Source organism: Fringilla coelebs (assembly GCF_963513975.1).
Source record: "Fringilla coelebs genome assembly, contig: SCAFFOLD_304, whole genome shotgun sequence".
NCBI lineage: Eukaryota > Metazoa > Chordata > Aves > Passeriformes > Fringillidae > Fringilla > Fringilla coelebs.
In genome coordinates, this window is record NW_028167457.1 from 26182 (window position 1) to 53721 (window position 27540).

The window sequence follows — 27540 nt, forward strand, 5'->3', positions numbered from 1 at the left end:
ACCTGAGTGTCACCTGAGGGTCACCTGAGGGTCACCTGAGTGTCACCTGAGTGTCACCAGGGGGTGGGGACATCCAGGGGACACCTTGGGGACAGCCCCGGGGCCATGGGGACATGGCCTGGGACACGGGAATGTCACCTGAGGGTCACCTGAGGGTCACCAGGGGGTGGGGACATCGAGGGGACACCTTGGGGACACCCCCGGGGCCATGGGGACATTGCCTGGGACACGGGAATGTCACCTGAGTGTCACGTGAATGTCACCTGAGTGTCACCTGAATGTCACCTGCGTGTCACCAGGGGGTGGGGACATCCAGGAGACACCTTGGGGACAACGGCGGGACGGAAACGCCAAAGGGACAAAGCGGGGGACACCTCAGGTGACACAGGTGACATTGAGGTGACATTGAGGTGACACATGAGACACAGGTGACATTGAGGTGACACAGGTGACACAGGTGACACAGGCGACATTGAGGTGACAGAGGTGACATTGGGGTGACATTGAGGTGACACAGGTGACATTGAGGTGACACAGGTGACACAGGTGACACAGGTGACATTGAGGTGACATTGAGGTGACATTGAGGTGACACAGGTGACATTGAGGTGACATTGAGGTGACATTGAGGTGACACAGGTGACAAAGGCGATATTGAGGTGACACAGGTGACATTGAGGTGACACACAGGTGACACAGGTGACATTGAGGTGACATTGAGGTGACACAGGTGACATTGAGGTGACACAGGTGACACAGGTGACACAGGTGACACTCACCTGGCGCTGTCCCCACCCAGCCCAGCAGCGCCATCAGCTGGCAGCCGTTGCACACCCCCAGGCTGAAGGTGTCCCCAGGGGCCGGGTGTGACACAGGTGACATTGAGGTGACACACAGGTGACACAGGTGACACAGGTGACACAGGTGACACAGGTGACACAGGTGACACTCACCTGGCGCTGTCCCCACCCAGCCCAGCAGCGCCATCAGCTGGCAGCCGTTGCACACCCCCAGGCTGAAGGTGTCCCCAAGGGCTGGGTGTGACACAGGTGACACTGAGGTGGCACAGGTGACATTGAGGTGACACAGGTGACACAGGTGACACAGGTGACACTCACCTGGCGCTGTCCCCACCCAGCCCAGCAGCGCCATCAGCTGGCAGCCGTTGCACACCCCCAGGCTGAAGGTGTCCCCAAGGGCCGGGTGTGACACAGGTGACACACAGGTGACATTGAGGTGACACAGGTGGCACAGGTGACACAGGTGACACAGGTGACACTCACCTGGCGCTGTCCCCACCCAGCCCAGCAGCGCCATCAGCTGGCAGCCGTTGCACACCCCCAGGCTGAAGGTGTCCCCAAGGGCTGGGTGTGACACAGGTGACACTGAGGTGGCACAGGTGACATTGAGGTGACACAGGTGACACAGGTGACACAGGTGACACTCACCTGGCGCTGTCCCCACCCAGCCCAGCAGCGCCATCAGCTGGCAGCCGTTGCACACCCCCAGGCTGAAGGTGTCCCCAAGGGCCGGGTGTGACACAGGTGACACACAGGTGACATTGAGGTGACACAGGTGGCACAGGTGACACAGGTGACACAGGTGACACTCACCTGGCGCTGTCCCCACCCAGCCCAGCAGCGCCATCAGCTGGCAGCCGTTGCACACCCCCAGGCTGAAGGTGTCCCCAAGGGCCGGGTGTGACACAGGTGACACACAGGTGACATTGAGGTGACATTGAGGTGACACAGGTGACACAGGTGACACAGGTGACACTCACCTGGCGCTGTCCCCACCCAGCCCAGCAGCGCCATCAGCTGGCAGCCGTTGCACACCCCCAGGCTGAAGGTGTCCCCAAGGGCCGGGTGTGACACAGGTGACACACAGGTGACATTGAGGTGACAGAGGTGACATTGAGGTGACACAGGTGACACAGGTGACACAGGTGACACTCACCTGGCGCTGTCCCCACCCAGCCCAGCAGCGCCATCAGCTGGCAGCCGTTGCACACCCCCAGGCTGAAGGTGTCCCCAAGGGCCGGGTGTGACACAGGTGACATTGAGGTGACATTGAGGTGACACAGGTGACACAGGTGACACAGGTGACACAGGTGACACTCACCTGGCGCTGTCCCCACCCAGCCCAGCAGCGCCATCAGCTGGCAGCCGTTGCACACCCCCAGGCTGAAGGTGTCCGGCCGCGTCCGGAATCGCTCCAGCTCCGCCCGGACCTTGGCGTTGAAGCGGACGGCGGCGGCCCAGCCTGGGATTGGGGGGAAAAAGGGGGAAATTGGGAAAAATTGGGATAATAATGGGGGAAATATTGGGGAAAAAATGGGAAATTGGGAAAAAATTTGGAATAATAATGGGGAAAATATTGGGGAAATTGGGGAAAATAATGGGGGAAATATTGGGGAAATTGGGGAAAATAATGGGGAAAATATTGGGGAAATTGGGAAAAACTGGGATAATAATGGGGGAAATATTGGGGAAATTGGGAAAAATTGGGCGGAGGATGGGAAATGAGGGGGGGAAATATTGGGGAAATTGGGAAAAAATTGGGGAAAAAATATTGGGGAAATTGGGAAAAAACGGGGATAATAATGGGGGAAATATTGGGGAAATTGGGAAAAATTGGGGAAAAAATATTGGGGAAATTGGGAAAATTTGGGATAATAATGGGGGAAATATTGGGGAAAAAATGGGAATTTGGGAAAAAATTTGGAATAATAATGGGAAAAATATTGGGGAAATTGGGGAAAATATTGGGGAAATTGGGGAAATATTTGGGATAATAACGGGGAAAATATTGGGGAAATTGGGGAAATATTTGGGATAATAATGGGGGAAATATTGGGGAAATTGGGAAAAAATTGGGGGAAGAATATTGGGGAAATTGGGAAAAAATTGGGGGAAAAATATTGGGGAAATTGGGAAAAAACGGGGATAATAATGGGGGAAATATTGGGGAAATTGGGAAAAATTGGGGAAAAAATATTGGGGAAATTGGGAAAATTTGGGATAATAATGGGGGAAATATTGGGGAAAAAATGGGAATTTGGGAAAAAATTTGGAATAATAATGGGAAAAATATTGGGGAAATTGGGGAAAATATTGGGGAAATTGGGGAAATATTTGGGATAATAACGGGGAAAATATTGGGGAAATTGGGGAAATATTTGGGATAATAATGGGGGAAATATTGGGGAAATTGGGAAAAAATTGGGGGAAGAATATTGGGGAAATTGGGAAAAAATTGGGGGAAAAATATTGGGGAAATTGGGAAAAAATGGGATAATAATGGGGAAAATATTGGGGAAATTGGGGAAATATTTGGGATAATAATGGGGGAAAATATTGGGGAAATTGGGGAAATACTTGGGATAATAATGGGGAAAAAATATTGGGGAAAGTGGGAAAAAATGGGGAAAATGGGGATAATAATGGGGGATATATTGGGGAAATTGGGAAAAAATTTGGGGATAATAATGGGGGAATATTGGGGAAATTGGGAAAAAATTGGGATAATAGTGGGGGAAAATATTGGGGAAATTGGGAAAAATTTGGGATAATAATGGGGAAAATATTGGGGAAAATTGGGAAAAAATTGGGGATAATAAGGGGGAAATATTGGGGAAATTGGGAAAATCTGGGATAAAGATGGGAAATGATGGGGGAAATATTGGGGGGATTGGGGGAAACGGGGAAAAATTTGGGATAATAATGGGGGGAAATACTGGGGAAATTGGGGAAATATTTGGGATAATAATGGGGAAAATATTGGGGAAATTGGGGAAAAATTGGGGGAAAAATATTGGGGAAATTGGGAAAAAATTGGGGAAAAATGGGGATAATAATGAGGGAAATATACTGGGGAAATTGGGAAAAGATTGGGGATGATAATGGGGAAAATATTGGGGAAATTGGGAAAATCTGGGATAAAGATGGGAAAAAATGGGGGAAATATTGGGGAAATTGGGGAAATATTTGGGATAATAATGGGGGGAATATTGGGGAAATTGGGAAAAAATTGGGGATAATAATGGGGGAAATATTGGGGAAATTGGGAAAAATTTGGGATAATAATGGGGGAAATATTGGGGAAATTGGGGAAAATTTGGGAAAATGTTTTTTGGGGGTTTCAGAGCTGACCTTTGGCCGAGCCCAGGACGTCGGCGTAGCTGAAGCCCCCGACGAAAACGAGACCCCGGAACCCGTCCAGGGAGGCGGAGCCCGAGCAAAGGTCCTGGGTGGTCACGTCCCACACCTGGGAACCCCAAAAAAACCCGGGTCAGACCCCAAAAACGACCCCAAAACCACCCCCATAAAGGAGTGATCCCAAATCCACCCAAAAAAACCCCAAATCCACCCCAAAACCAACCCCAAACAGCCTAAAAAGGGAGAGATCCCAAAAAAACCCCAAAAAACCCCAAACCCACCCCAAAACCAACCCTGAACAGACCAGAAAGGGAGAGATCCGAAAAAAACCCCAAAAAAACTCAAATCCACCCCAAAACCAACCCCAAACAGCCCAGAAAGGGAGACATCCCAAAAAAACCCCAAAAAACCCCAAATCCACCCCAAAACCAACCCCAAACACCCCAAAAAGGGAGAGATCCCAAAAAAACCCCAAATCCCAGGAGTGAGCAGCAAAAATTCCAACAAAAATCCCCCAAAAACGCCCTAAAAATCCCAAAATGGGAGTTGGCCCCAAAAAAACCCCACAAAAAGTCCCCAAAAAACCCCAAATCCACCCCAAAACCAACCCCAAACAGCCCAGAAAGGGAGAGATCCCAAAAAAAAACCCCAAATCCACCCAAAAAACCCTAAATCCACCCCAAAACCAACCCCAAAAAGGGAGAGAGACCAAAAAACCCCAAAAACCCCAAATCCACCCCAAAACCAACCCCAAACACCCCAAAAAAGGAGAGAGCCCAAAAAACCCCCAAAAAGCCCCAAATCCACCCCAAAACCAACCCCAAACAGCCCAAAAAGGGAGAGATCCCAAAACAAACCCCAAAAACCCCAAATCCACCCCAAAACCAACCCCAAACACCCCAAAAAGGGAGAGATCCCAAAAAAACCCCAAATCCCAGGAGTGAGCAGCAAAAATTCCAACAAAAATCCCCCAAAAACGCCCTAAAAATCCCAAAATGGGAGTTGGCCCCAAAAAAACCCCACAAAAAGTCCCCAAAAAACCCCAAATCCACCCCAAAACCAACCCCAAACAGCCCAGAAAGGGAGAGATCCCAAAAAAAAAACCCCAAATCCACCCAAAAAACCCTAAATCCACCCCAAAACCAACCCCAAAAAGGGAGAGAGACCAAAAAACCCCAAAAAAACCCAAATCCACCCCAAAACCAACCCCAAACAGTCCAAAAAGGGAGAGATCCCAAAAAACCCCAAATCTACCCAAAAAACACCAAATCCACCCAAAAAACCCCAAATCCACCCCAAAACCAACCCCAAACGCCCCCAAAAAGGAGAGAGCCCAAAAAAAACCCCCAAAAAGCCCCAAATCCACCCCAAAACCAAACCCAAACACCCCAAAAAGGGAGAGAGCACAAAAAACCCCAAAAAACCCCAAATCTACCCCAAAACCAACCCCAAACACCCCAAAAAGGGAGAGAGCACAAAAAACCCAAATCCACCCCAAAAAACCCCAAATCCACCCCAAAACCAACCCCAAACAGTCCAAAAAGGGAGAGATCCCAAAAAACCCCAAATCCACCCCAAAACCAACCCCAAACAGTCCAAAAAGGGAGAGATCCCAAAAAACCCCAAATCTACCCAAAAACCACCACAAAACCAACCCCAAACAGCCCAAAAAGGGAGCGATCCCAAAAAACCCCAAATCCACCCCAAAAAACCCCAAATCCACCCCAAAACCAACCCCAAACACACCAAAAAGGGAGAGAGCCCAAAAATCCCCCAAAATCCCCCAAAAACCCCAAATTAGGAGTGATCCCAAAAATCCCCAAAATCCCCAAAAACCCCAAATTGGGAATGACCCCAAAAATTCCCAAAAACCCTAAATTGGGAATGATCCCAAAAAATCCCCAAAAATCCCCAAAATCCCAGCCCTAAAAACCCCAAATTAGGTACGATCCCAAAAAACCCCAAAATCCCCCAAAAACCCCAAATTGGGAATGATCCCAAAAATCCCCAAAAATCCCCCAAAAACCCCAAAAAAAACCCAAATTGGGAGTGATTCCAAAAAAAACCCAAAAACTACAAATTGGGAGTGATCCCAAAAAAAAAAACAAACAAAAACCCCAAATTAGGAATGATCCCAAAAATCCCCAAAAATCCCCCAAAAAACCCCAAATTGGGAGTGATCCCAAAAATCCCCACAAATCCCCAAAAACCCCAAATTGGGAGTGATCCCAAAAATCCCCAAAAATCCCCAAAACCCCAAATTGGGACTGATCCCAAAAATCCCCAAAAATCCCCAAAATCGCAGCCTTAAAAACCCCAAATTGGGAGTGATCCCAATAAAAAAAAACCCAAAAAACCCAAAAACCCCAAATTAGGAATGACCCCAAAAATCCCCAAAATCCCAGCCCTAAAAACCCCAAACTGGGAGTGATCTCCAAAATCCCCAAAAACCCTAAAAAACCCCCAAAAAAACCCAAACCTGGAGTATTTTGGGGTCCCCAGGTGTTTTGGGGGTCTTTTGGGGGTGTTTTGGGGTCCCAGGGGTGATTTTGGGGTCGCCAGGTGATTTTGGGGTCCCCAGGTGTTTTTGGGGTCTTTTGGGGGTGTTTTGGGGTCCCAGGGGTGATTTTGGGGTCCCCAGGTGTTTTTGGGGTGGTTTTGGGGTCTTTTTGAGGTCCCAGGGGTGTTTTTGGGGTCATTTCTGGGGGTTTTGGGGTCCCAGGGGTGGTTTTGGGGTCCCCAGGTGTTTTTGGGGTCGTTACTGGGTGTTTTGGGGTCCCCAGGTGTTTTTTGGGATGGTTTTGGGGTCCCCAGGTGTTTTTTGGGGTGCTTTGGGGTGGTTTTGGGGTCCCCAGGTGTTATTGGGGTATTTTTGGGGTCGTTTCTGGGTGTTTTGGGGTCCCCAGGTGGTTTTGGAATCCCCAGGTGTTTTTGGGGTCCCCGGGGTGGTTTTGGGGTGGTTTTGGGGCGTTTTTGGGGTCGTTCCTGGGGGTTTTGGGGTCCCCAGGTGGTTTTGGGGTGGTTTTGGGGTGGTTTGGGGTGGTTTGGGGTGGTTTTTGGGGTGCTTTGGCGTAGTTTTTGGGGGCGTTTTTGGGGTTGTTCCTGGGGGTTTTGGGGTCTCCAGGTGTTTTTGGGGTCCCCGGATGTTTTTGGGGTGGTTTTGGGGTGCTTTGGGGTGGTTTTTGGGATGTTTTGGGGGTGTTTCTGGGGTGTTTTTGGGGTGTTTTTGGGGTTGTTCCTGGGGGTTTTGGGGTCCCCAGGTGGTTTTGGGGTCCCCAGGTGTTTTTGGGATGTTTATGGGGTATTTTTGGGGTGGTTTGGGGTGTTTTAGGGGTGATTTTGGGGTGGTTTTGGCGTGTTTTTGAGGTTGTTCCTGGGGTTTTGGGGTCCCCAGGTGTTTTTGGGGTGGTTTTGGGGTACTTTGGGGTGGTTTTTGGGGTGTTTTGGGGTCGTTCCTGGGGGTTTTGGGGTCCCCAGGTGGTTTTGGGGTGGTTTTGGGGTGCTTTGGGGTGGTTTTGGGGTCCCAAGGTGTTTTTGGGGTGCTTTGGGGTGGTTTTGGGGTGTTTTTAGGGTGGTTTTGGGGTGCTTTGTGGTGCTTTTGGGGTCTCCAGGTGTTTTTGGGGTGTTTTTGGGGTGTTTTTGGGGTGTTTGGGGGTGTTTTTGGGGTGGTTTTGGGGTGGTTCTGGGGTGTTTCAGGGGTGGTTTTGGGGTGGTTTTGGGGTGTTTCAGGGGTGTTTTTGGGGTGTTTCAGGGGTGTTTTTGGGGTGGTTTTGGGGTGGTTTTGGGTGCTTCGGGGTCATTTTCGGGTCCCCAGCTGTTTTTGGGGTGGTTTTGGGGTGCTTTGGGGTGGTTTTTGGGATCTTTTTGGGGTGCTTTGGGGTGGTTTTTGGGATCTTTTTGGGGTGCTTTGGGGTGGTTTTTGGGGTGTTTTTGGCGTGTTTTTGAGGTTGTTCCTGGGGTTTTGGGGTCCCCAGGTGGTTTTGGGGTCCCCAGGTGGTTTTGGGGTGTTTTGGGGTGTTTTTGGGATTTTGGGGGATGTTTTTGGGGTGTTTTTGGGGTGTTTTTGGGATTTTTGGGGATGTTTTTGGGGTGTTTTGAGGTGTTTTGGGGTGTTTTTGGGGTGCTTTGGGGTGTTTTTGGGGTGCTTTGGGGTGCTTTTGGGGTGGTTTTGGGGTGGTTTTTGGGCTGGTTTTGGGGTGGTTCTGGATGTTTTTGGAGCGGTTTTGGGGCGTTTTTGGGGTAGTTTCTGGCTCGTTTAGGGGTCCCCAGGTGTTTTTGGGGTCCCCAGGTGGTTTTGGGGTGTTTTTGGGGTGTTTTTGGGGTGTTTTTGGGCTGTTTTGGGGTGATTTTGGGGTGCTTTGTAATGCTTTTGGGGTCTCCAGGTGTTTTTGGGGTGTTTTTGGGGTGATTTTGGGGTGCTTTTGGGGTGTTTTTGGGGTGATTTTGGGGTGTTTTTGGGGTGCTTTTGGGGTGTTTTTGGGGTGATTTTGGGGTGTTTCTGGGGTGGTTTTGGGGCGTTTTTAGGGTTGTTCCTGGGGGTTTTGGGGTCCCCACGTGGTTTAGGGGTGTTTTTGGGGTGTTTTTGGGGTGTTTTTGGGGTCCCCAGGTGTTTTTGGGGTATTTTGGGGGTCATTTTGGGGTCCCCAGGTGTTTTGGGGGTGTTTTTGGGGTAGTTTTGGGGTGGTTTTGGGGTGGTTTTTGGGCTGGTTTTGGGGTGGTTCTGGATGTTTTTGGAGCGGTTTTGGGGTGTTTTTGGGGTCGTTCCTGGGGGTTTTGGGGTCCCCAGGTGTTTTTGGGTCCCCAGGTGTTTCTGGGGTGTTTTTGGGGTGGTTTCTGGGTGCTTTGGGGTCAATTTGGGGTCCCCAGGTGGTTTTAGGGTCTCCAGGTGGTTTAGGGGTCCCCAGGTGTTTCTGGGGTGTTTTGGGGGTGATTTTGGGGTGTTTTGGGGTCCCCAGGTGTTTTTTGGGGTGTTTTTGGGGTGTTTTTTTGGGGTGATTTCTGGCTGGCTTTGGGGTCTCCAGGTGTTTTTGGGGTCCCCAGGTGTTTTGGGGGGTTTTGGGGTGTTTTGGGGTGTTTGGGGGTGTTTTTGGGGTGATTTCTGGCTGGTTTTGGGGTCTCCAGGTGTTTTTGGGGTCCCCATGTGTTTTTGGGGTGTTTTGGGGTGTTTTTGGGGTCCCCAGGTGTTTTTGGGGTGCTTTGGGGTGTTTTGGGCTGTTTTTGGGGTGATTTCTGGCGGTTTTGGGCTCACCTGGAAGCCGGCCATGGCGAAGGCGGCGGCCATCTCCCGGTCGCCGTTGCTGCCCTCCTCCCTCAGCACGGCCACGCGCGGCCCCGGCAGCTCTGGGGGACCCCAAAAATCGGCACCGGCACCCCAAAAAACCCCAAAACAGCCCCAAATCCCACAGACCCCAAAACAGCCCAAAAAAACCCCAAATCCCCTCAAAATTCCACAAAAATCCCAGAAAAATCCCAGAAAAATCCCATAAAAATATCCCACAAAAACCCCCAAAATCCCATAAAAAACCCCAAAGTCCCAAAAAATCCCAAATATCCACAAAATCCCAGAAAAATCCCAGAAAAAAACCCCCAAATCCCATAAAAATCCCAGGAAAGTCCCAAAAAATCCCAGAGAAACCCCAAATATCCACAAATCCCACAAAAATCCCAGAAAAACCCCAAAAAGTCCATCAAAGTCTCCCCAAAACTCTACAAAACTCCCATAAAAATCCCATAAAAATTCCATTTAAATCCTGGAAAAATCCCGGAAAAGTCCCGGAAAAATCCCACAAAAATCCCATAAAAATTCTATTAAAATCCTGGAAAAATCCCAGAAAAATCCCCAAAAAATCCCGGAAAAATCCCAGAAAAATCCCGGAAAAATCCCGGAAAAATCCCAGAAAAATTCCATTAAAATCCTGGAAAAATCTCGGAAAAATCCCGGAAAAATCCTGGAAAAATCCCATAAAAATCCCATAAAAATTCCACTAAAATCCTGGAAAAATCCCGGGAAAATCCCATAAAAATCGTGGGAAAATCCCAGAAAAATCCTGCAAAAATCCCATTAAAATTCTATTAAAATCCTGGAAAAATCCCGGAAAAATCCTGGAAAAATCCCAGAAAAATCCCGGAAAAATCCCATAAAAATCCCATAAAAATCCCATAAAAATTCCATTAAAATCCCGGGAAAATCCTGGAAAAATCCCACCAAAATCCCGGAAAAATCCACTAAAAATCCCGGAAAAATCCCATAAAAATCCCATAAAAATTCCACTAAAATCCTGGAAAAATCCCGGGAAAATCCCATAAAAATCGTGGGAAAATCCCAGAAAAATCCCATTAAAATTCTATTAAAATCCTGGAAAAATCCCAGAAAAATCCCAGAAAAATCCCAGAAAAATCTGAGAAAAGTCCCAAAAAATCCCAGAGAAACCCCAAAGATCCACAAAATCCTACAAAAACCCCAGAAAAAGCCCAAAATCCCACAAAATCCCCCCAAAACTCTACAAAAATCCCAGAAATTTCACCCAAAAACCCCCACGGATCCTTCTAGAAGCTCTGGGGGACCCCAAAAATCGACACCGGCACCCCAAAAAATCCCAAAACAGCCCCAAATGTCCCCAATCCCCCAATGTCCCCAAAATGTCCCCAAAATGTCCCCAAAACCCCCAAATCGTCCCCAATGTCCCAAATGTCCCCAATCGCCAAAATGCCCCCAATGTCCCCAATGTCCCCAATGTCCTCAACCTCCCCAACCCCCCCAATGTCCCCAATGTCCCCAATGTCCTCACTGTCCCTGCTGTCCCTGCTGTCCCCAATGTCCCCAGTGTCCCCCAATGTCCCTGATGTCCTCAACCCCCCCAACTCCCCCAATCCCCCCAATGTCCCCACTGTCCCCAATGTCCCCAGTGTCCCCAGTGTCCCCAATATCCCCAATGTCCCCAATGTCCCAATGTCCCACTGTCCCCACTGTCCCCACTGTCCCCAATGTCCCCCACTGTCCTCAATCCCCCCGCTGTCCCCGCTGTCCCCTCTGTCCCCAATGTCCCCAATGCCCCCAGTGTCCCCCACCCCCCCACCCCCCCTGCTGTCCCCAATGTCCCCAATCCCCCCAATGTCCCCAATGTCCCCAACCCCCCCAATGTCCCCAATGCCCCCAATGTCCCCACTGTCCCCAATGACGCCAACCCCCCCAATCCCCCATGTCCCCAATGTCCCCAATGCCCCCAATGTCCCCGCTGTCCCCAATGTCCCCACCCCCCCGCTGTCCCCGTGTCCCCACCCATGCTCCGTGCCAGCGCTGTCCCCTCTGTCCCCAATGTCCCCACCCATGCTCGGTGCCAGCGCTGTCCCCGCTGTCCCCTCTGTCCCCAATGTCCCCACCCATGCTCCGTGCCAGCGCTGTCCCCGCTGTCCCCTCTGTCCCCACTGTCCCCACCCATGCTCGGTGCCAGCGCTGTCCCCTCTGTCCCCAATGTCCCCACCCATGCTCGGTGCCAGCGCTGTCCCCAATGTCCCCACTGTCCCCAATGTCCCCACCCATGCTCGGTGCCAGCGCTGTCCCCTCTGTCCCCAATGTCCCCAATGTCCCCGTGTCCCCACCCATGCTCGGTGCCAGCGCTGTCCCCTCTGTCCCTGTGTCCCCTCTGTCCCCGTGCCCACAATGTCCCCTCTGTCCCCACTGTCCCCACTGTCCCCTCTGTCCCCGTGTCCCCACCCATGCTCGGTGCCAGCGCTGTCCCCGCTGTCCCCTCTGTCCCCAATGTCCCCACCCATGCTCGGTGCCAGCGCTGTCCCCTCTGTCCCCACTGTCCCCGCTGTCCCCACTGTCCCCAGTGTCCCCACTGTCCCCAATGTCCCCACTGTCCCCAATGTCCCCACTGTCCCCACTGTCCCCTCTGTCCCCAATGTCCCCACCCATGCTCGGTGCCAGCGCTGTCCCCAATGTCCCCAATGTCCCCATGTCCCCACCCATGCTCGGTGCCAGCGCTGTCCCCTGCCCGTCCTGGAAGGTGACGCTGAGCTCGGGTCCCCAGCGCTGGGCCAGGTCCTGCTCCTCCTGCTCCACGCAGGCCGGCGCCGCCTGCAGCCGCTCCAGCCGGAAACTGGTCTGCTCCCAGAGCGCCCTCAGGTCACCCACGGGCTCTGCCAGCACCTCCTGGCCACCCACGGACACTGTCACCTGTGGGGACATCGTTGGGGACATTGGGGACATCAGGGGTACTGAGATATGGGGCATTGGAATGGTGGCACTGGGGTTTGGGGACACTGAGGGACAGGGACTCGTCTGCTCCCAGAGCGCCCTCAGGTCACCCACGGGCTCTGCCAGCACCTCCTGGCCACCCACGGACACTGTCACCTGTGGGGACAGCATTGGGGACATTGGGGACATTGGGGACATCGGGGACATTGGGGACATTGGGGACATTGGGGACACTGAGGGACAGGGACTCGTCTGCTCCCAGAGCGCCCTCAGGTCACCCACGGGCTCTGCCAGCACCTCCTGGCCACCCACGGCCACTGTCACCTGTGGGGACAGCGTTGGGGACATTGGGGACATTGGGGACATCGGGGACATTGGGTGCGTTGGGATACGGGACATTGGAATGGTGACACTGGGACATGAGGACATCAAGGACCTGGAGAACATCGAGGACATTAGGGACACCTTGGGGGCATTGGGGACACTGGGGACACTGGGGGCATTGGGGACACCTTGGGGACATCAGGGACATTGGGGACATTGGGGACATTGGGGGCATTGGGGGCATTGGGATATGGGGCATTGGAATGGTGGCACTGGGGACATTGGGGACACTGAGGGACAGGGACTCGTCTGCTCCCAGAGCGCCGAGGTCACCCACGGGCTCTGCCAGCACCTCCTGGCCACCCACGGCCACTGTCACCTGTGGGGACATCGTTGGGGACATTGGGGACATCGGGGGTACTGAGATATGGGGCATTGCAATGGTGGCACTGGGGTTTGGGGACACTGAGGGACAGGGACTCGTCTGCTCCCAGAGCGCCCTCAGGTCACCCACGGGCTCTGCCAGCACCTCCTGGCCACCCACGGACACTGTCACCTGTGGGGACATCGTTGGGGACATTGGGGACATTGGGGACATCGGGGACATCGGGGACATCGGGGACATTGGGGACATTGGGGACACTGAGGGACAGGGACTCGTCTGCTCCCAGAGCGCCCTCAGGTCACCCACGGGCTCTGCCAGCACCTCCTGGCCACCCACGGACACTGTCACCTGTGGGGACAGCGTTGGGGACATTGGGGACATTGGGGACATTGGGGAGATCAGAGGGATTGGGGACATCAGGGACATTGGGGGCGTTGGGATCCGGGGCATTGGAATGGTGCCATTGGGACATTGAGGGACACCGAGGACCTGGAGAACATCAGGGACATTGGGGACACTGGGGACATTGAGGACACCTTGGGGACATCTGGGACATTGGGGACATTGGGGACATTGGGGACATTGGGATACGGGGCATGGGAATGGTGGCACTGAAGTTTGGGGACACTGAGGGACAGGGACTCGTCTGCTCCCAGAGCGCCCTCAGGTCACCCACGGGCTCTGCCAGCACCTCCTGGGCACCCACGGACACTGTCACCTGTGGGGACAGCATTGGGGACATCGGGGACATTGGGGACGTTGAGATACGGGACATTGGAATGGTGGCATTGCGACATGAGGACATCGAGGACCTGGAGAATATCAGGGACACTGGGGACACTGGGGACATTGGGGACACCTTGAGGGCATCAGGGACATTGGGGACATTGGGGACATTGGGGACATTGGGGACATTGGGGACATTGGGAACATTGGGGACATTTGGGACATTGAGATATGGGGCATTGGAATGGTGGCACTGAGGTTTGGGGACACTGAGGGACAGGGACTCGTCTGCTCCCAGAGCGCCCTCAGGTCACCCACGGGCTCTGCCAGCACCTCCTGGCCACCCACGGACACTGTCACCTGTGGGGACATCGTTGGGGACATTGGGGACATCGGTGGTACTGAGATATGGGGCATGGGAATGGTGGCACTGGGGTTTGGGGACACTGAGGGACAGGGACTCGTCTGCTCCCAGAGCGCCCTCAGGTCACCCACGGGCTCTGCCAGCACCTCCTGGCCACCCACGGCCACTGTCACCTGTGGGGACAGCGTTGGGGACATTGGGGACATCGGGGACATTGGGGACATTGGGGGCATTGCGGGGATTGGGGACACTGGGGACACTGAGGGACAGGGACTCGTCTGCTCCCAGAGCGCCCTCAGGTCACCCACGGGCTCTGCCAGCACCTCCTGGCCACCCACGGCCACTGTCACCTGTGGGGACATCGGGGACATCGGGGACATTGGGGACATCAGAGGGATTGGGGGTATTGGGGGGATTGGGGACATTGGGGACACTGAGGGACAGGGACTCGTCTGCTCCCAGAGCGCCCTCAGGTCACCCACGGGCTCTGCCAGCACCTCCTGGCCACCCACGGACACTGTCACCTGTGGGGACAGCGTTGGGGACATTGGGGACATTGGGGACATCGGGGACATTGGGGACATTGGGGACACTGAGGTATGGGACATTGCAATGGTGCCATTGGGACATGAGGACATCGAGGACCTGGAGAACATCAGGGACACTGGGGACACTGGGGACACTGGGGACATTGGGGGGACATTGGGGACATTGGGGGTATTGGGGACATTGGGGACACTGGGGACATTGGGGACATCTGGGACACTGGGGACATCAGAGACATTGAGGGACAATGGGGACATTGAGGGCATTGGGGACAATGGGGACATTGGGGACATCAGGGACATTGGGGACATTGGGGACAAGGACAGGGTGACACAGGGAGATGGTGGCAGAGCCACTGTCACCTGCTGAGGAACACTTAAGACACGGGGACACTGAGGGGACACTGAGGGGACACTGAGGGGACACTGAGGGGACACTGAGGGACACAAGGACAAGGGGACACTGAGGGACACAAGGACAGGGGGACAATGGGGACATCGAGGGACAATGGGGACACTGAGGGACACAAGGACAGGGGGACAACGGGGACATCGAGGGACAATGGGGACAGCCACACCGAAAAAAGCCACCACTGCCCACCCCAGGGGACACAGCCACCCCCTGTCCCCTGTCCCCAACCCCCCCCCAATGTCCCCAACCCCAAATGACCCTCTGTCCCTGATGTCCCCAAGGTCCTTCATGTCCTGGATGTCCCCAATGTCCCCAAAGCCCCCCAATGTCCCCAACCCAAATGACCCTCTGTCCCTGATGTCCCCAAGGTCCTTGATGTCCTGGATGTCCCCAATGTCCCCAAAGCCCCTCAATGTCCCCAAGCCCCAAATGTCCCCCTGTCCCTGCTGTCCCCAATGTCCCCAAGCCCCAAATGTCCCCCTGTCCCTGCTGTCCCCAATGTCCCCAAAGCCCCTCAATGTCCCCCTGTCCCTGCTGTCCCCAATGTCCCCAAGGTCCTTGATGTCCTCAATCCCCTCAACCCCCCCAAGTCCCCCTGATGTCCCCAAGGTCCTTGATGTCCTCAATGTCACCAATGTCCCCAATCCCGCCAATGTCCCCAATGTCCCCAAATGTCCCCCAATGTCCGCAGTCCTCCCAAATGTCCCCAAATGTCCCCCAAATGTCCCCACTGTCCCCAATCCCCCAATGTCCCCAATGTCCCCAATGTCCCCAGTGTCCCCAGTGTCCCCCCAAGGTCCCCAATGTCTCCAAATGTCCCCAATATCTCCAATCCCCCCAATGTCCCCAATGTCCCCAACCCCCCCAATGTCCCCAATGTCCCCAACCCCCCCAATGTCCCCAATGTCCCCAATGTCCCCCCAGTATCCCCACCCCCCCAGTGTCCCCAATGTCCCCGCTGTCCCCTGACCATGGCGCGGGGTCCGTAGGGGCCGCTGTGGCCGATGGGGACACAGGTGACACCGGCGTCCTGGTAGCGGCGGCACACGGGGACAGCGGCGGCGGCCGGGACCTCGAGGAGCAGGGCGGGCTCCTCGGCAAAGAGCAGGGCCAGCGCTGGGTGGGGACACACAGGGGACATTGGGGACATTGGGGACATTGGGGACATTGGGGACAGTGGGGGGGTTGGGGACATTGGGGACATTGGGGACATTGGGGACAGTGGGGACATTGGGGGGGTTGGGGACATTGGGGACCTCGAGGAGCAGGGCGGGCTCCTCGGCAAAGAGCAGGGCCAGCGCTGGGTGGGGACACTGGGGACAGTGAGGGGACATTGGGGACATTGGGGACATTGGGGACATTGGGGACATTGTGGGTGTTGGGGACATTGGGGACATTGGGGACATTGGGGACATTGGGGGTGTTGGGGACATTGGGGACATTGGGGACATTGGGGACATTGGGGACATTGGGGGTGTTGGGGACATTGGGGACCTCGAGCAGCAGGGCGGGCTCCTCGGCAAAGAGCAGGGCCAGCGCTGGGTGGGGACAGCAATGGGGACATTGGGGACATTGGGGACATTGGGGACAGTGGGGACATTGGGGACATTGTGGGTGTTGGGGACATTGGGGGGATTGGGGACAGTGGGGACATTGGGGACCTCGAGGAGCAGGGCGGGCTCCTCGGCAAAGAGCAGGGCCAGCGCTGGGTGGGGACACCAATGGGGACAGTGAGGGGACATTGGGGACATTGGGGACATTGGGGACACTGGGGACATTGGGGACATTGGGGACATTGGGGGGATTGGGGACATTGGGGACGTTGGGGACCTCGAGCAGCAGGGTGGGCTCCTCAGCAAAGAGCAGGGCCAGCGCTGGGTGGGGACACACAGGGGACATTGGGGACATTGGGGACAGTGGGGACAGTGGGGACATTGGGGACATTGGGGACAGTGGGGACATTGGGGACCTCGAGGAGCAGGGCGGGCTCCTCAGCAAAGAGCAGGGCCAGCGCTGGGTGGGGACACACAGGGGACATTGGGGACATTGGGGACAGTGGGGACATTGGGGATATTGGGGACATTGGGGACATTGGGGACATTGGGGACAGTGGGGACATTGGGGACATTGGGGACAGTGGGGACAGTGGGGACATTGGGGACATTGGGGGGATTGGGGACATTGGGGACATTGGGGGGATTGGGGACAGTGGGGACATTGGGGACATTGGGGACATTGGGGACACTGGGGACATTGGGGACGTTGGGGACAGTGGGGACATTGGGGGGGTTGGGGACAGTGGGGACAGTGGGGACATTGGGGACATTGGGGACATTGGGGACATTGGGGACATTGGGGGGATTGGGGACAGTGGGGACATTGGGGACATTGGGGACACTGGGGACATTGGGGGGGTTGGGGACAGTGGGGACATTGGGGACATTGGGGACATTGGGGGGGTTGGGGACATTGGGGACATTGGGGGGATTGGGGACAGTGGGGACATTGGGGACATTGGGGACACTGGGGACATTGGGGGGGTTGGGGACAGTGGGGACATTGGGGACATTGGGGACATTGGGGACAGTGGGGACATTGGGGACATTGGGGACATTGGGGACCTCGAGCAGCAGGGCGGGCTCCTCGGCAAAGAGCAGGGCCAGCGCTGGGTGGGGACAGCAATGGGGACATTGGGGACATTGGGGACATTGGGGACACTGGGGACATTGGGGGGATTGGGGACATTGGGGACATTGGGGACATTGGGGACATTGGGGGGGTTGGGGACATTGGGGACGTTGGGGACATTGGGGACAGTGGGGACATTGGGGACCTCGAGCAGCAGGGCGGGCTCCTCGGCAAAGAGCAGGGCCAGCGCTGGGTGGGGACACACAGGGGACACTGGGGACACAGGGGACATTGGGGACAGTGGGGACACTGGGGACATTGGGGGGATTGGGGACATTGGGGACATTGGGGACAGTGGGGACATTGGGGACCTCGAGGAGCAGGGCGGGCTCCTCGGCAAAGAGCAGGGCCAGCGCTGGGTGGGGACACACAGGGGACACTGGGGACACTGGGGACACTGGGGACATTGGGGACAGTGGGGACACTGGGGACATTGGGGGGATTGGGGACATTGGGGACATTGGGGACCTTGGGGACCTCGAGCAGCAGGGCGGGCTCCTCGGCAAAGAGCAGGGCCAGCGCTGGGTGGGGACACACAGGGGACATTGGGGACATTGGGGACATTGGGGGGGTTGGGGACATTGGGGGCGTTGGGGATATTGGGGACAGTGGGGGGGTTGGGGACATTGGGGACATTGGGGACATTGGGGACCTCGAGCAGCAGGGCGGGCTCCTCGGCAAAGAGCAGGGCCAGCGCTGGGGACACCAATGGGGACATTGGGGACAGTGGGGACATTGGGGGTGTTGGGGACATTGGGGGGATTGGGGACACTGGGGGGGTTGGGGGGATTTGGGACATTGGGGACATTGGGGACACTGGGGGGGTTGGGGACACTGGGGACATTGGGGACATTGGGGGGGTTGGGGACAGTGGGGACATTGGGGACAGTGGGGACATTGGGGACAGTGGGGACATTGGGGACCTCGAGCAGCAGGGTCGGCTCCTCGGCAAAGAGCAGGGCCAGCGCTGGGGACATTGGGGACATTGGGGACATTGGGGACAGTGGGGGGATTGGGGACATTGGGGACCTCGAGCAGCAGGGCGGGCTCCTCGGCAAAGAGCAGGGCCAGCGCTGGGGACATTGGGGACATTGGGGACATTGGGGACAGTGGGGACATTGGGGACATTGGGGGGATTGGGGGGATTGGGGACAGTGGGGGGATTGGGGACATTGGGGACATTGGGGACATTGGGGACAGTGGGGACATTGGGGACATTGGGGACATTGGAGACATTGGGGACATTGGGGGGGTTGGGGACATTGGGGACATTGGGGACATTGGGGACATCGGGGACCTCGAGCAGCAGGGCGGGCTCCTCGGCAAAGAGCAGGGCCAGCGCTGGGGACATTGGGGACATTGGGGACATTGGGGACACTGGGGACACTGGGGACATTGGGGACATTGGGGACATTGGGGACATTGGGGGGACTGGGGACATTGGGGACATTGGGGACATTGGGGACCTCGAGCAGCAGGGCGGGCTCCTCGGCAAAGAGCAGGGCCAGCGCTGGGGACACCAATGGGGACAGTGAGGGGACATTGGGGACATTGGGGACATGGGGACATTGGGGATGTTGGGGACATCGGGGACATTGGGGACATCGGGGACATTGGGGTCACTGAGGAGATTGGGGGGGTTGGGGACAATGGGGACACTGACGTGTGACACCGGGCGGTGGCGCGGGGACGGTGACGGTGACACCGCAGTTGCCAGCGAAGGCAGGGACACTGGGGACATTGGGGACACTGGGGACACTGGGGACATTGAGGAGATTGGGGACATTGGGGACATTGGGAACATTGGGGACACTGGGGACACTGGGGACATTGGGGACACTGACGTGTGACACCGGGCGGTGGCGCGGGGACGGTGACGGTGACACCGCATTTGCCGGCGAAGGCAGGGACATTGGGGACACTGGGGACATTGGGGACACTGGGGACATTGGGGACATTGGGGACATTGGGACACTGGGGACACTGGGGACATTGGGGACATTGGGACACTGGGGACACTGGGGACATTGGGGACATTGGGGGGGTTGGGGACACTGACGTGTGACACCGGGTGGCGGCGCAGGGACGGTGACGGTGACACCGCAGTTGCCAGCGAAGGCAGGGACAGTGGGGACATTGGGGACATTGGGGACACTGGGGACACTGGGGACATTGGGGACATTGGGGGGGTTGGGGACACTGACGTGTGACACCGGGTGGCGGCGCAGGGACGGTGACGGTGACACCGCAGTTGCCAGCGAAGGCAGGGACATTGGGGACACTGGGGACACTGGGGACATTGGGGACATTGGGGACATTGGGGGGGTTGGGGACACTGGGGACAGCGTTGTCACTGACGTGTGACACCGGGTGGCGGCGCGGGGACGGTGACGGTGACACCGCAGTTGCCAGCGAAGGCAGGGACACTGGGGACACTGGGGACACTGGGGACATTGGGGACACTGACGTGTGACACCGGGCGGCGGCGCGGGGACGGTGACGGTGACACCGCAGTTGCCAGCGAAGGCAGGGACATTGGGGACACTGGGGACATTGGGGACATTGGGGACATTGGGGGGGTTGGGGACACTGGGGACATTGGGGACACTAACGTGTGACACCGGGCGGCGGCGCGGGGACGGTGACGGTGACACCGCAGTTGCCAGCGAAGGCAGGGACACTGGGGACATTGGGGACATTGGGGACATTGGGGACACTGGGGACACTGGGGACACTGGGGACAGCGCTGACACTGACGTGTGACACCGGGTGGTGGCGCGGGGACGGTGACGGTGACACCGCAGTTGCCAGCGAAGGCAGGGACACTGGGGACATTGGGGACATTGGGGACACTGGGGACATTGGGGACACTGAGGACATTGGGGACACCATTGTCACTAACGTGTGACACCGGGCGGTGGCGCGGGGACGGTGACGGTGACACCGCAGTTGCCAGCGAAGGCAGGGACATTGGGGACACTGGGGACACTGGGGACATTGGGGACACTGGGGACACTGGGGACATTGGGGACACTGACGTGTGACACCAGGTGGCGGCGCGGGGACGGTGACGGTGACACCGCAGTTGCCAGCGAAGGCCATCTCCAGCACGCAGCCCAGCAGGCCACCGTCGCTGACGTCGTGGCCCGCCGTCAGGACACGCTCTGGGGACACACAGAGTGCCACCAAGGGTCACCCGGGGTCACCCGGGGTCACCTCGGGGACAGGAAATGTCACCTAAGGTCAGGAAATGTCACCTCGGGGTCACCAAGTGTCACCTCAGGGTCACCCGGGGTCACCTCAGGGTCAGGAAATGTCACCTAGGGTCACCAAATGTCACGTCGGGGTCACCAAATGTCACCTTGGGGCCAGAAAATGTCACCTAAGGTCAGGAAATGTCACCTCAGGGTCATCAAATGTCACCCAGAGTCCCCCAAGGTCACCTCGGGGTCATCAAATGTCACCTCAGGGCCACCAAATGTCACCTCAGGGCCACCAAATGTCACCTTGGGGCCACCAAATGTCACCTCAGGGCCACCAAATGTCACCTTGGGGCCACCAAATGTCACCTCAGGGTCACCAAATGTCACCTCAGGGTCATCAAATGTCACCTCAGGGTCACCAAATGTCACCTCGGGGTCACCAAATGTCACCTCGGGGTCACCAAATGTCACCTCGGGGTCACCTCGGGGTCACCAAATGTCACCTCGGGGTCACCAAATGTCACCTCGGGGTCACCTTGGGTCACCAAATGTCACCTCAGGGTCATCAAAAGTCACCTCAGGGTCACCAAATGTCACCCAGGGCCACCAAAAGTCACCTCAGGGTCACCAAATGTCACCCAGGGTCACCTTGGGGCCACCAAATGTCACCTCAGGGCCACCAAATGTCACCTCGGGGTCACCAAATGTCACCTCAGGGTCATTTTAGGTCACCAAATGTCACCTCAGTGTCACCAAATGACACCTCAGGGTCATCTTAGGTCACCAAATGTCACCCAGGGTCACCAAGTGTCACCCACAGTCCCCCAAGGTGACCTCTGAGCCACCTCAAGGTCACCAAGTGCCACCCAAGGGTCACCAAATGTCACCTGGGGGTCACCAAGTGCCACCCAAGAGTCACCAAATGTCACCTCAGGGTCACCAAATGTCACCTCAGGGTCACCAAGTGTCACCCAGGGGTCAGCAAATGTCACCTCGGGGTCCTCTTGAGTCACCAAATGTCACCTCAGGGCCACCAAATGTCACCTTGGGGTCACCTTGGCTCACCAAATGTCACGTCGGGGTCACCAAATGTCACCTCAGGGTCACCAAATGTCACCTCGGGGTCACCAAATGTCACCTTGGGGTCACCTTGGCTCACCAAATGTCATGTCGGGGTCACCAAATGTCACCTCAGTGTCACCAAATGTCACCTCGGGGTCACCAAATGTCACCTCAGGGTCACCAAATGTCACCTCGGGGTCACCAAATGTCACCTCAGGGTCACCAAATGTCACCCAGGGTCATTTTAGGTCACCAAATGTCACCCAGGGTCACCAAATGTCACCCAGAGTCCCCCAAGGTGACCTCTGAGCCACCTCAAGGTCACCAAGTGCCACCCAAGGGTCACCAAATGTCACCTTGGGGTCACCAAATGTCACCCAGGGTCACCAAATGTCACCTCAGGGTCATCTTGGGTCACCGAATGTCACCTCAGGGACACCAAATGTCACCTCAGGGTCCCCAAACGTCCCCAAATCGCCATTTTTCACCCCAAAATCGCCCTTTTCCCCTCTAAAATCCCCATTTTTTCCCCCCAAAATCCCCATTTTCCACCCCAAAATCGCTGGGTTTCCCCCTAAAATCCTCCTTTTTTTTCCCCCCCAAAATCACCCTTTTTCCCTCTAAAATCCCCAATTTTTTTCCCCCCCAAAATCCCCATTTTTCACCCCAAAATCGCTGGGTTTCCCCCCTAAAATCCCCCTTTCCCCCCCCCCCAAAATCGCGGTTTTTCACCCCAAAATCGCCTTTTTCCCCCCTAAAATCCCCCTTTATTTCCCCCCCAAAAATCCCCATTTCTCACCCCAAAATCCCCATTTCTCACCCCAAAATCCCCATTTCCCACCCCAAAATCCCCATTTCTCACCCCAAAATCCTCATTTCCACCCCAAAATCCCCATTTCTCACCCCAAAATCCTCATTTCCCACCCCAAAATCCCCATTTCTTACCCCAAAATCCCCATTTTCCTCCCAAATATTTGCCTTTTTTTGCCCTAAAATCCCCATTTCTCACCCCAAAATCCTCATTTTTAAGCCCAAATTTGCCATTTTTCTCCCAAATATTTGCCATTTTTTTGCCCCAAAATTGCCATTTTCAACCCAAAATTTCCATTTTTTCGCCCAAAGTGCCCCAAAATCTCCGTTTTTTCACCCAAAGTGCCCCAAAATCCCCATTTTTCACCCCAAAATTGCCATTTCTTGCCACAAATTCCCCATTTTCCACCCCAAACCCTCCGTTTTTAACCCCAAACTTGCCATTTTCCTCCCGAATAATTGCCATTTTTTGCCCTAAAAATGCCATCTTTGACCAAAAATCGCCATTTTTTCACCCAAAATGCCCCAAACTCCTCATTTTTCACCCCAAAATCCCCATTTCTCACCCCAAAATCCTCATGTCTCACCCAAAAATCCCCATTTTCCACCCCAAAATCCCCATTTTCCTCCTGAATATTTGCCTTTTTTTGCCCTAAAATCGCCATTTTTCCACCAAAAATCGCCGTTTTTTCGCCCAAAGTGCCCCAAAATCCCCGTTTTTCACCCCAAACCTTGGAGCAGCTGCTGGGTGACGTTGAAGGCGCTCTCCAGGCTCCGGGGCGTGTCCAGGGCGGGGCAAACGGCCCCGGACAGCCCCAAAATCCCCAATTCTCACCCCAAAATCCCCATTTCCCACCCCAAAATCCCCATTTCTCACCCCAAAATCCCCATTTCTCACCCCAAAATCCCCATTTCTCACCCCAAAATCCTCATTTCTCACCCCAAAATCCCCATTTCTCACCCCAAAATCCCCATTTCTCACCCCAAAATCCCCATTTTCCTCCCAAATATTTGCCTTTTTTTGCCCTAAAATCCCCATATCTCACCCCAAAATCCTCATTTTTAACCCTAAAATTGCCATTTTCCTCCCGAATATTTGCCTTTTTTTGCCCTAAAATTGCCATCTTTTGACCAAAAATCGCCATTTTTTTCACCCAAAATGCCCCAAAATCCTCATTTTTCACCCCAAAATCCCCATGTCTCACCCCAAAATCCTCATTTTTTACCCCAAAATTGCCATTTTTCTCCCGAATATTTGCCTTTTTTGCCCTAAAATCGCCATTTTTTGACCAAAAATCCCCATTTTTTGGCCATTTTTTGCCCTAAAATCGCCATTTTTCACCCCAAAATTGCCATTTCTCGCCACAAATTTCCCATTCTCCACCCCAAACCCTCCGTTTTTAACCCCAAAATTGGCATTTTTCTCCCGAATATTTGCCATTTTTTTGCCCTAAAATCCCCATATCTCACCCCAAAATCGACCTTTTTTCACCCCAAAAACCCCAAAATCCCCATTTTTCACCCCAAAATTGCCATTTCCTGCCACAAATTCCCCACTTTCCACCCCAAACCCTCAATTTTTAACCCCAAAATTGCCATTTTCCTCCCGAATAATTGCCATTTTTTCCCCTAAAATCCCCATTTCTTGACCCAAAATTGCCGTTTTTTCACCCCAAAAGCCCCAAAATCCCCATTTTTCACCCCAAAATTGCCATTTCTCACCCCAAAATCCCCATTTCTCACCCCAAAATCCTCATTTTTCACTCTAAAATTGCCATTTTTCTCCCGAATATTTGCCCTTTTTTTCCCTAAAATCGCCATTTTTCAACCCAAAATCGCCATTTTTTCACCCCAAAAGCCCCCAAATCCTCATTTTTCACCCCAAATTCCCCATTTCTCACCCCAAAATTGCCATTTTCCTCCCGAATATTTGCCTTTTTTTGCCCTACAATCCCCATTTTTCAACCCAAAATCGCCGTTTTTTCACCCAAAGTGCCCCAAAATCCTCATTTTTCACCCCAAAATTGCCATTTCTCACCCCAAATTCCCCATTTCCCCCCCAAACTCCTCATTTTTTAACCCCAAAATTGCCATTTTCCTCCCGAATATTTGCCTTTTTTTGCCCTAAAATCGCCATTTTTCAACCCAAAATCACCTCTTTTTCACCCCAAAAGCCCCAAAATCCGGATTTTTCACCCCAAAATCCCCATTTCTCACCCCAAAATCCTCATTTTTAACCCCAAACCCTCAATTTTTAACCCCAAAATTGCCATTTTCCTCCCGAATATTTGCCTTTTTTTGCCCTAAAATCCCCATTTTTCACCCCAAAATCACCGTTTTTTCACCCCAAAATCCCCATTTTTCACCCCAAAATTGCCATTTCTCACCCCAAATTCCCCATTTCTCACCCCAAACCCTCCATTTTAACCCCAAAATTGCCATTTTTCTCCCAAATATTTGCCCTTTTTTTCCCTAAAATCGCCATTTTTCAACCCAAAATTTCCATTTTTTCGCCCAAAGTGCCCCAAAATCCTCATTTCTCACCCCAAATTCCCCATTTCTCACCCCAAAATCCCCATTTTCCTCCCAAATATTTGCCTTTTTTTGCCCTAAAATTGCCATTTCTCAACCCAAAATCGCCGTTTTTTCGCCCAAAGTGCCCCAAAATCCCCATTTTTCACCCCAAACTTGCCATTTCCTGCCACAAATTCCTCATTTTCCACCCCAAACCCTCCGTTTTTAACCCCAAAATTGCCATTTTCCTCCCGAATATTTGCCATTTTTTGCCCTAAAATCCCCATTTTTCAACCCAAAATCGCCGTTTTTTCACCCAAAGTGCCCCAAAATCGCCGTTTTTCACCCCAAACCTTGGAGCAGCTGCTGGGTGACGTTGAAGGCGCTCTCCAGGCTCCGGGGCGTGTCCAGGGCGGGGCAAACGGCCCCAGACAGCCCCAAAATCCCCATTTCTCACCCCAAAATCCCCATTTTCCTCCCGAATTTTTGCCTTTTTTCCCCTAAAATCGCCATTTCTTGACCCAAAATCGCTGTTTTTTCGCCCAAAGTGCCCTAAAATCCTCATTTCTCACCCCAAAATCCCCATTTCTCACCCCAAAATCCCCATTTCTCACCCCAAAATCCCCATTTTCCTCCCAAATATTGCCTTTTTTTGCCCTACAATCCCCATTTTTCCACCCAAAATCGCCGTTTTTTTGCCCAAAATGCCCCAAAATCCCCATTTTTCACCCCAAAATTGCCATTTCTTGCCACAAATTCCCCATTTTCCACCCCAAACCCTCCGTTTTTAACCCCAAACTTGCCATTTTCCAACCCGAATTTTTGCCTTTTTTTGCCCTAAAATCGCCATTTTTCCACCCAAAATCGCCGTTTTTTCACCCCAAAAGCCCCAAAATCCTCATTTTTCACCCCAAAACCCCCATTTCTCACCCCAAAATCCTCATTTTTACCCCAAAAATTGCCATTTTCCTCCCGAATATTTGCCTTTTTTTGCCCTAAAATCGCCATTTTTCCACCCAAAATTTCCATTTTTTCACCCAAAGTGCCCCAAAATCCCCATTTTTCACCCCAAAATTGCCATTTCTTGCCACAAATTCCCCATTTTCCACCCTGAAATCCCCATTTTTAACCCCAAAATTGCCATTTTTCTCCCAAATATTTGCCCTTTTTTGCCCTAAAATCGCCATTTTTTGACCCAAAATCGCCGTTTTTTCGCCCAAAGTGCCCCAAAATCCCCATTTCTCACCCCAAAATCCCCATTTTCCACCCCAAAATTTCCATTTCTCACCCCAAAATCCCCATTTCTCACCCCAAAATCCGCATTTCTCACCCCAAAATCCTCATTTTTAACCCCAAAATTGCCATTTTCCTCCCAAATATTTGCCTTTTTTTGCCCCTAAAATCCCCATTTCTTGACCCAAAATCGCCTTTTTTTCACCCAAAATGCCCCAAAATCCTCATTTTTCACCCCAAAATCCCCATTTCTCACCCCAAATTCCCCGTTTTCCCCCCCAAACCCTCAATTTTTAACCCCAAAATTGCCATTTTTCTCCCGAATATTTGCCATTTTTTTGCCCTAAAATCCCCATATCTCACCCCAAAATCGACCTTTTTTCACCCCCAAAAACCCCAAAATCCCCATTTTTCACCCCAAAATTGCCATTTCCTGCCACAAATTTCCCATTTTCCACCCCAAACCCTCAATTTTTAACCCCAAAATTGCCATTTTCCTCCCGAATATTTGCCATTTTTTGCCCTAAAATCCCCATTTTTCAACCCAAAATCGCCTTTTTTTCACCCAAAATGCCCCAAAATCCTCGTTTTTCACCCCAAAATTGCCATTTCTTGCCACAAATTCCCCTTTTCCACCCCAAACCCACCGTTTTTAACCCCAAAATTGCCATTTTCCTCCCGAATATTTGCCATTTTTTTGCCCTAAAATTGCCATTTTTCAACCCAAAATCGACCTTTTTTTACCCCAAAGGCCCCAAAATCCTCGTTTTTCACCCCAAAATTGCCATTTTCCTCCTGAATATTTGCCTTTTTTTGCCCTAAAATCCCCATTTTTCCACCCAAAATCGCCGTTTTTTCGCCCCAAAAGCCCCAAAATCCTCATTTTTCACCCCAAAATCCCCATTTCTCACCCCCCC

At 53.6% G+C, this 27540-nt stretch overlaps 1 protein-coding gene across 1 annotated transcript in view; it reads right to left on the minus strand.

Annotated features, from left to right (window-relative positions):
- PFAS (phosphoribosylformylglycinamidine synthase) overlaps window positions 1-27540 on the minus strand; it is a gene marked incomplete at its 5' end in the record, with an annotated part of 59642 nt that overhangs the window by 9272 nt on the left and 22830 nt on the right. The window contains 7 exons of the mRNA XM_084227328.1: window positions 2122-2262; window positions 4152-4266; window positions 9406-9497; window positions 12126-12336; window positions 16084-16229; window positions 20840-20965; window positions 23608-23706. Of these exons, the coding sequence (XP_084083454.1) occupies window positions 2122-2262; window positions 4152-4266; window positions 9406-9497; window positions 12126-12336; window positions 16084-16229; window positions 20840-20965; window positions 23608-23706 (930 nt within the window). The remainder of the gene's footprint in view (window positions 1-2121; window positions 2263-4151; window positions 4267-9405; window positions 9498-12125; window positions 12337-16083; window positions 16230-20839; window positions 20966-23607; window positions 23707-27540) is intronic.